Source organism: Trichechus manatus, unplaced genomic scaffold (assembly GCF_000243295.1).
Source record: "Trichechus manatus latirostris isolate Lorelei unplaced genomic scaffold, TriManLat1.0 scaffold00040, whole genome shotgun sequence".
Lineage (NCBI taxonomy): Eukaryota > Metazoa > Chordata > Mammalia > Sirenia > Trichechidae > Trichechus > Trichechus manatus.
In genome coordinates this window covers 13,593,849-13,603,828 of record NW_004443976.1, presented here as the reverse complement: position 1 = coordinate 13,603,828, position 9,980 = coordinate 13,593,849, and the positions used below count along the sequence as shown (strand labels likewise).

The 9,980-nt window shown below is 37.2% G+C and overlaps 1 protein-coding gene across 3 annotated transcripts in view; it reads right to left on the bottom strand.

Annotated features, from left to right (window-relative positions):
- Nucleotides 1–9,980, bottom strand: part of RABEP1 (rabaptin, RAB GTPase binding effector protein 1) — a 121,640-nt gene that overhangs the window by 45,965 nt on the left and 65,695 nt on the right. For all 3 annotated transcript variants that reach the window (XM_004376104.2, XM_023731123.1, XM_023731124.1), the window contains exons 3-4: nt 2,212–2,415; nt 1,281–1,441 (exon numbers count right to left, since the gene is read on the bottom strand). In XM_004376104.2, the coding sequence (XP_004376161.1) occupies nt 1,281–1,441; nt 2,212–2,415 (365 nt within the window). The remainder of the gene's footprint in view (nt 1–1,280; nt 1,442–2,211; nt 2,416–9,980) is intronic.

The window sequence follows — 9,980 nt, the reverse complement described above, 5'->3', positions numbered from 1 at the left end:
TACAGAACAAATAGTTTCTCATTAAACAGTCAGTACACATATTGTTTTATGACATTGGTTAACAACCCCACGACATGTTAACACTCTCCAAAATAGCTTATTTAAAAAAAAAAAAAAGTGGCAGATTATGGAAATCATGAATGTATTAGAAGAAGGAAAAAAACCTATTCTCATGTACTTGTGGCTTGGGATGAGACTGCCTATCATAGCATCAAATATAAATTAATCTCAAATAACTTGGAGAGAAATGAAGGCTGTGAGCTTGGATAAGTATGTTAGATGACAAAGTGACTCTAGTGATAATGCAGACATTGTCATACGCTTGAAGAATTTGAATTACAATCTTCTTCTGAAATGAGAAAATGGGAAAAAACTATGTCTCAGTGTTCAAGCTTTTGTTTTGAGTGTTGGTTCTTAGAAGGTTTTCATATCATTAAAAAAACTGATAACCTAAATACATTAACAGTGGTCTATATATGGATCAAGAATTAAGAACCTAAGATTATGATTAATCCAATTGAAAAGACAAAAAAATTCTAATAATTATATTACATGTGATTTTAAATACGTGTACGTATATAAATTATTAAATTAAAAGTTTATATAATCAAACTGGCAAAAAGCTTCTAAAATCTATTCATGGGAAAATGGCTCACCTTGTATTTAGTTGCCTTACGTTCAGGCATAATATGGTATGCTCAGGCATAATATGTGGTACACGTGTCACACAGGAACAACGGTATATTTAGGAAAAAGGAAGACTAACATCTGTTCTGAAGCTTTTGTTGAGAAACTATCACCCAGCAGTAACACTTCGTTAACAAGTATTTATTGAGCACCTAGGCATTTAGAATACACAAATCAACAAGACTCCTGCCCTCTAGCAAGAAGAGAAAGGCAGGACACAATAAACATAATAGGTGTATATTGTAACGACATATGTCCTACTGGAAAAGAAAAATTGGAGCAGGGTAAGGGAGATCAGAGGAGTAGCAGTAAACGGGGAAGAGACGTGGGCAGGTTGAATGTGAAAACAGGGCAGTCAGAGTAAGCTTCACGAGGTGGTAACATCTGATCAAAGATTTGAAGAAGGTGAAGGAGTAAACCACGGATATACCTGGGGGAAGAGCATCAAATTATCTGGCATATATTTAGGTGACCAAATAGTTCCTCTAACTGAAAACACAAACGCAACAACTTCTATTATCACGATAATACTAGTTAAAGCACTTTGCATTTTGGATTCAAGTATTTCTACAGATGAATACATTCCTTCATACCTTTTTCATTTCATTCTCTAAATTTTCCTCCTCTTGACCTTCAGAGAGCCTTCTCCTTAAATCAGCTATTTCCCTCTCTGCAGATTCTCGATACTGTGCCCACTGTGTTCGCTCCTGCTCCAGCCTAAGGTGGAACTGATGCTCATAGTCACGAACTGTTTCTATAAAACATCACCAAATATTTCATATCTAAGCATTATGAAAAAAATGTTCTGGCATGCTAAAATTTAAAAAGTAGTTATATAAAGCGCTTATGCCTAACTTCTGGAAATCAGGTCATAAGTGCAGATGCTCATAACTCAAATATGTTGTAAGTCGGGGGCTACCTGGACTACTCTTTAGACCAAGGGTCACAAGCTGGCCCATAAAGCCTATTCTAGCCCGTATGCCATTCGATCCCATAGACGGCAGTTACTTCTTTTTTTATCAGAACATTTCACATTAAAAAAAAAAAAACAAAACTAAAAAACATAGCAACACTGGACTGAAAGGGCAATAACTGGCTAGAGGTAGTATGTGTAAGTACTAACATCACCCTGAGCACCTTCTAGCAGCTCACTTCCCATGTCCATGCAATTTTATTCATTGACATTACTTGCCTGATTCCTATAAGAAAATTCATTTTTGAGCCCTGCTTTAAACTTCATTTAATGCAATATCTCTGTAACGCTCTCATTATAACTCTCCATTATTAAATCTGTTAAAGATACAGAAGATATATCCATTTGCATTATTACTGGCTTCCGTTTTGTCTTATGAAGATGATAATACATCTTGAAGATGATCGTACATAAAGCCACAAATCAGGATATATTTTAATATTCTCTGAAAATGTTCAATTGATTCTAATAACTGAAACGTTTTAATCACTTATCTTCAAAAATCATAAAACAGATCTATAAAATTCAACAAGGATCTTTTTTGCTTTTACCTTTCATAACAGCCTGAAGTGATGCAACTTCTTCCCTCCACTGTCTTTTCACTTCATCTATAGCTTCCTGTTTGGTGTTCTCAGAGACTGTGGCAATGGCTTTGATATTCTCCATCTCTGCTTGAGCCTCCCACAGCTGTGTCCGAAGGTGTCCCAGATCATCTTGCGCAGCTTGTAACACTGCATTTTGCCTCTTCAGATCCTCTGGGAAAAAGAGTAAATGCATTAATGAGGGGTTCACTTTTATTATGCTGACATTCTAATGAACAAATTAAGTTTTAAATGTAAACATTTTAACTTAGAAAATGACATCAATTTAACAGAGATAAGACTTATGGTATGCTGGGTATCACAAGTCAATTAATTATTAACTACCTATCTAACAATATAAGTCCCTTGGTGGTGAAAACAGTTAAGTGCTTGGCTACTAAACAAAAGGCTGGCGGTTCAAATCCACCCACAGACACCCTGGAAAAAAGGCCGGAGATCTACTTCCAAAAAACCAGTCATTGAAAACCCTATGGAGCACTGTTCAACTCTGAAACATATGGGGTCACCAATGAATCACAATCGACTTGATGGCAACTGGCTCGGTTTTGGTTTGGATCCAAAAATATAGTTGTTCAGACCATAGTTTTACAGCTAAACTTAGGCTCTTCTACTCACTGGCTAAAGTGATCTTGGTCAAGTTATTTAATCTCTCTGGCCTCAGTTTCCACATCTGTAAAATGGGGATAAAAATACCCACCTCACAGTGTTGTTTAAGAGTAAAATAATTTATTGAAAATACTTAGTACGTAACACTCAAGAAATGGTAAAAAAAAAAAAAAAAGAAAGTCAGACCACACAGCAGTTACTACATCCAGGTTCTTTAAAATTAGGATTAATTTCTAACCTCCTCTTTACCATCTCTTAAAAACTAAGTTGATCTGATGTGCCTACTGCATGATTTAAGCCTAGGTAGGATATATGTTAGGCCAAATCGTCTTCCAAAAGATGAACCTACCAATGGTATACAGGGGTTTGCTTGTTTTCCCATATCCTTACCTACAATTACTATTTTCCATCTTTTTAAAATTCTTGCCAAGATCATAGGTGGAAAATGGTCATCATTTTAATCTACATTTCCCTGATTAATACTGAGTTTCAGTATCTTTTCACACATTTATTAGTGATCTCTATTTCCTCTTTGGTGATAGCCTTTACCCATGTTTCTAGTGAATTCAGTTTTTCTTCTAATTTAGAAGAGCATTTTATAGATCCTGGATATTAACTGTCCTCTCATACAAAACTTCTCCCAGTCAACTGCTGCTAACTTCTTTTTTTATCTTTCGTCATACATAAATTAGATGATATTTATGCAGAAAAACTTCATGTCTGCAAAATCATCAATTTCCTTTACAGAACACAGTAAACCAAACTGGTCATTGAAACAATTTAAGATGTAATTCTGCTATTAACCAAGCGGTGTGACTTTAAGGGAATCACAAGGCCTCAAGCCTCAGTTTCCTCACCAGAAAAGTGGCAACATTTTCTCTGCATAAATTTCTAACTTGTAAAAATAAATGAAAGAACTTTTAAAAGGTTTGATAAGCATTATCATTAACAATCACAGAAATCAATAATCTGGTAGTCTAAGTCACAGACGAAAAAGCTAGTCATGCTAATTATAAGTCAGTTAAGAAATCTTTACTCTCAACATCAGTTTTACATCATTTCCCATCCCTATTAAATTATTTTTAAACTCCAGCCAGAGTCTTAAGAACATTAACTGCAGAAAGTAATTAATTAAAATATCTTAAAGGAAAGATGAATACCTAAGAAACTGGGGTGGACATGTGCTTGGACTGACCTAGAAGCTGGGTAAAGACGTACACACGTGAAATCACAAGGAAAAAGTGTGTGTGCACATGCATCAACTATATTCTGAGTTTTCGGTAAAATATAAAAATAAAGGAATAGCTTTATTTCTGGAATAAATTATTCATTTCTGGGAACTACAATTTTATCAAGGCTCAAATTTATATACTTAACACCTCCACATACTATCCCTGCTACCTTTGATTTATCAGAAATTACTATTCACAGCTATTCACTACCGTGTTATCACTACAAACAAAAAAAGCAAACAAATATCAAAGCTAAATATTAGCCTTTGGCATGTCTCCACGGAGAGTTAAAAGTGGCATAGAAAGCCTGGGGACTGTCAGATTTTATTCCTGGTTTACACATATACACACGTATATCTACACACCTACTCATCATTTATCGCCTATCTCATTAGCCAACATTTTGCATTTAAGACAACAGTAAAAACATATATCATCCAACTATTTTGCACATCAACGACATACGTCTGGCAGTAACGAACACTGAGGGGAGATTAACGCTGGCTGTGATGGTTGAAGTTATGTGTCAGTTTGGCTGTACCATGAATCTCGGTGATCTGGCAGTTATGTAATGACGCAGTCATCTTCTATTTTGTGATCTGATGTAGTCATCCTTCGTTTCTGCATAATGCCAATTTTTGCATAACGACCTGGTCTTTGGAACCCAACCATCTCAATAAGTGAGGAGTGGGTGTATATGTTTTTAAAATAGGAGACAAATAGAAGGTTAAGATAAAGTTAAAAAAGCTTAAAGTTCAAAACTGATTTTTGTATACTTATCTTCTGTAACCTTGCCGAACTTGTTTATTAGTTCAAATAGCTTTTTCGTGGATTCCTTAGGGTTTTCTATAGAAAAGATTATGTCATACGAGAATAGAGGTAACATAGTTTTGTTCGTTTCTTTCTAATCTAGATGTTTTTTCCTTTCATTTTCTTGACTAACTGCCCAGGCCAGAGCCTCCAGTCCAATGTAAATAGAAATAATGAGACTATACCCAAATTTCTACTTGTTCTCGATGTAAAATTTTATTCCACTGTGGTCGGAGAACATACTTTGTATTATTCTAATCCTTTTCAAATTTATTGAGATCTACTTTACGGTTTATTTTTGGAGACTGTTCCATGGGGACTTCAGAAGAATGTATACTCTGCTGTTGTCGGGTGGAGTGTTTCACAGCTGACTGTTGGTTTATAAAGATGTTCAAATGTTCTACTTCTTTGTTAATTTTCTGCCTAGTTGCTCTATCCATTATTGAAAATAGAGTACTTAAGACTCCAACTATTATTGTTGAATTGTTTATTCCTCCCATCTTTAAATATTTTATTGTGATTGTGAAGAAAATTTACATAGCAAATTAGGTTCTCACTTAACAATTTCTATACATATTATTCAGTGACACTGGTTACACTTCTCACATGTCAGCATTCTCATTATGTGGTGCAGTGAATTACTTCATGTAGCCCTTCTAGCCACAGTCTTTGTGAGCGCCACACAATGATTGAGTGGGACTATGCAAATAAGGTGTCTGTGGCCAACCAAGGGGATTGGACAGTTTGCTAATAATGCAAATAAGGTGTATGGCACCCTCGTGAGGGGTGAGGCCATGCAAATAAGGTGTATGGAACCCTAACAAGGAGATTGGTCAGTTTTGCCATCCCACTAGGCTTAAAATGAGCCAGAAGCGGAAAGGGGGACCTCATAACCAAGAAAGAAGAACTAAAAGCAGAGCACGTCCTTTGGACCCAAGATCCCTGTGCTAAGAACCTCCTAGACCCAGGAGACAGAGAGACTTGTAACATGGGAGATGGCAAGAAGCAGCAGCAGAGGCAAAACCGGGAGACCAGCAGGAGATGGTGCGGTGGGCTTCCTGGCCCAAGGAGTGAGAGAGCTGAGAACCTTTGGGCAGGTGGCTTGTTGGCTGAGTGGGGTACCTCCAGGCACTTGTCAGTGGAGCCAGGCTTCCCAGCCCACAGAGCAAGAGAGCTGAGCACCTTCAGGCAGAGGCTTCCTGGCAGAGTGGGCTGCCTCTGAGCACTTACTGGTGGAGCTTCGTAACACTTGCCCAAGCAGGGCAGAGGCCGGGCTGAGGGGCCAAGGGGCCAAGGACCAGAGAGAGGCCTGCCTGCAGCACGGCTGAGAAGAGGTTGTGCTAACCGAAGAACTATATCCTGAGTCTTGCCTGATCCTGAATGGTAGCCTGTTACTTTCCTAATAAAGCCTGTAACTGTGACTTCTGTGTGGTCACTGCAATGAATTACTGAACCCAGCAGAGAAACAGAAAGGCCATGGGAGGGATGGCTGGTGTTAGAATTGTTTAAAAGGGTGGAGAGAGGAAATATGTCTGACCTCCACCTCATTCTTGGGCTACTGATCTTGATTTTCCTCCCCCTGTGTGAAGTTAGAGGAGGTCAGATGACTCCATCACACCACTTTTACACATTATTTCCATTTTGGTTGCTCTGTTTCCATTAATCTAGCTTCCTTGTCCGCCGTTTACCATCTCATCTTTGGTCTAGGGTAAATGTTGACCGTTAGGTCTCATTTAGATGATTGTTTAGAGAAGCACAGTACTCACAAGTGATAGTATTTATTTTACGAGCCACTCTGTCTTTTGGCTGATAGTTGACCTCTGGGAGTGGTTTGAGCTCCAAGTTAAAGGGTATCCCAGGGTGACAGTCTTGGGGTTCCCCTAGCCTCTACCAGTCCAGTAAGTCTGGCCTTTTTTAGGAATTTGAGTTTTGTTCTACATTTATTTCCCATTTTATCTGGGGCCATCTATTGTGTTCATGGTCAAAATGGTTGGTAGTGGTAGCCAGGCACCCTCTAGTTCTTCTGGTCTCAAGGTTGGGGAGGCCAGGGTTCATGTAGACTATTAGTCCTGTGGACTAGTTTTTTGAGTCTTTGGTTTCCTTCTTTCTATTTTGCTCCAGATGCGTAGAAACTGACAGATGTATCTTAGATGGCTACTCACAAGCTTTTAATACCCCAGATGCTACTTACCAAACTAGGATGCAGAACATTATGAGTTATGTTATGCCAACTGACCATGACTATGATCCTAAGCCCTCAAATCCAGTAACTCAATCCCGCAAGATATTTTGTTATATCTAGAAAGGATCCATAACTGTGCTCCCTATGTACTTTATTTTAAATATAAACGTACATGCAGCACACATAAACATGTATATACATTAGCCTACAGAAACACCGACACATACACACATGTATATTCATATGTACTTACCTATACGTATATAAGGATACTTATCTACCTGTGAAACCACACATATATTTTTTGGTTGTTACTACTGTTGTTAGGAGCCCTGATGGTACAGTGGTTAGGCCCTTGGCTGCTAACTGAAAAGTCGGTGGTTCCAACCCACCAGCCACTCAGCAGGAGAAACATGTGGTAGTCTGCCTCTGTACACATTTACAGCCTTGGAAACCCTATGGGGCAGTTCTACCCTGTCCTACAGGGTCACTATGAGTCAGAAATTGATCGACGGCAGTGGATGGGTTCATTACTGTTGTTGCAAAATTGTTTAAGTTGTGGCTTTCACCAAAATCATCCCTTATTCCTGTGTACTTCTTAGTGTCATCTTTTACTCTGGTCAAGCTGCATTGACTTCACCTCTAATTCAGTATTGCCTTACCAATCACCGAAACTAACAAGTGTCTATCTAGAAAGTGATTTCCCCTCCCTCTTCTTCCCATCCCTGGTAACCACCAAAAAATGTTGCTTTCTGTATATATACCTATATAATAGTGAGATCACACAGTATTTGTCCTTTTGTGATTGACTTATTTCACTCAGCGTAATGTCCTCTGGATTCATCCATTATAGTGTATTTTGAGAACTCATCACTATTCTTTATGAATGTATAGTATTCCAGTGTGTATATACCACCGTTTATCTATTCATCTGCTCGTGGGCAGTTAGGTTGTTTCCACCTTTCTGCTATTGTGAATAATGCTGCCATGAACATACATTGCATGTATCTGCTTGTGTCAGTAGTTTTAGTTCTCTAGGGTATACACCTAGGAGTGGGATTGCTGGATCATATAGCATGTCCATTTCTAGCTTTTTAAGGAAATGCCATACCATTTTCCATAGCGGCTGTACCAATTTACAATCCCACCAGCAGTGGAGCAGCGTTCCAATCTCCCAACCTCGCCAGCATTTGTGTTTTGATCAGTGCCATTTTTGCAGGGGTGAGATAGAATCTCATTTTAGTTTTGATATGCATCTCTCTGATGGCTAACGATCGTGAGCATCTTTTCATGTATTTGTTGGTCACCTGAATGTCCTCTTTGGTGAAGTGTTCATTCATGTCCTTTGACCATTTTTTAATTGGGTGTTGAGTTGTTGAAGTTTTCTATATATTTCTGCAATCTTTTGTTAGTTTTTTTTGCTTCAGGTATTTTGGTTCTCTGTTGTTAGGTGGATACATATTTATAATTATTATAGTTTCCTGATGACTTGATCCTTTCATCATTATAAAATGTCCCTTCACATCTAGTAACTTTGTTTTAAAATCTATTATGGCTGATAATTATACAGCCACTCCAGCTTTCTTACAGTTGGCTATTTGCAAGATAAACCTTTTTTCATTCTTCTACTTTCATTCCATCTATCTGTATCTTTGAATCAAAGTGTGTCTCCTAAACATAGTATATACTTGAATATTGTTTTTTTAATCCAGTCTGAAATTCTCTGCCTTTTGATTTGTTATTAATATAGCTGGATTTAAGTCAGTCATTTTATTTTTTGTTTATTGTATGTCTCATATCTTTTTGGTCCTTCTATTCCGTCTTTACTGCTTTGTTTTGCATTAAGTGAATATTTTCCAATGTAACATTTTAATCCTTTGATAATTGTTTCATTGTATGTCTGTGTTATTTCCTTAGTGGTTACTCTAGGGTTTATCATATAAATCTTATCAAAATCTACTTCAGATTTATATTAACTTAATTCCAGTGATACAGAAATGTTACTCCTAATAGTATTCTTCCGTTTGCCCATGTTTAACCTATTATTTTTATATATAATTTATCTGCATGTTACAAATACAAAGATTCATTGTTATAATTATTAATTTACATAATTTTAAGTCTTTTAAAGAAGCTGAGAAAGGAGAGCAAGTACATATTTGTAACATTTGTTATATTAACCTTCTTATTTATATTTCTGGTTCTCTTCATTTGTTCCTGTGGACTGGAATTACAACCTGGTGTCATTTCTTAGTCCAATACAGCTTTACTCCCACCCATCTCCTTTGGGCTAATTTGGCAAATATATTAAATTTCCATATGTTACAGACCCAACAATATAAATATTGTTTGATACAATTGCCTTTTAAATCAGCTTCATAAATCAGAAGAAATATGCATTTGTACTATCTGCTATAAATACACAATTACTTTTAGTGATGCTCTTTGTTTTCTCATGTGAATTCAAATTACTGTCTGGGGTCACTTGCCTTCAGCATGAAGAACTTCCCTCAGTACTTCTTGTAAGGTGGGTCTGTTAGAAATAAATTAACTCAGACTTATCTGGGAATGTCTTTACTTCACATAATTCTTGAAAGATAATTCTACTGGATATAGAATTCTTGGCTGATGACTTTTTTTTTCTCCTCTTTTGAGCATTTTGAATGTTATCCCACTGCCTTCTGGGCTTCATTGCTCTTGATAAGTCAGCTGTTAATCTTACTGAGGTTCCCTTGTAAGTAACAAGTTTTGTTTTTTTCTTTTACTACTTTCAAGATTGTCTCTTTAGGAGTTCTGACAAAATGGCACTCTAAGCAGAAGCACCACGACATCCCTCCACAGCAAAGATCCGAAAACCTAAGCCAAACAGAGAATACAACAATCCTGAA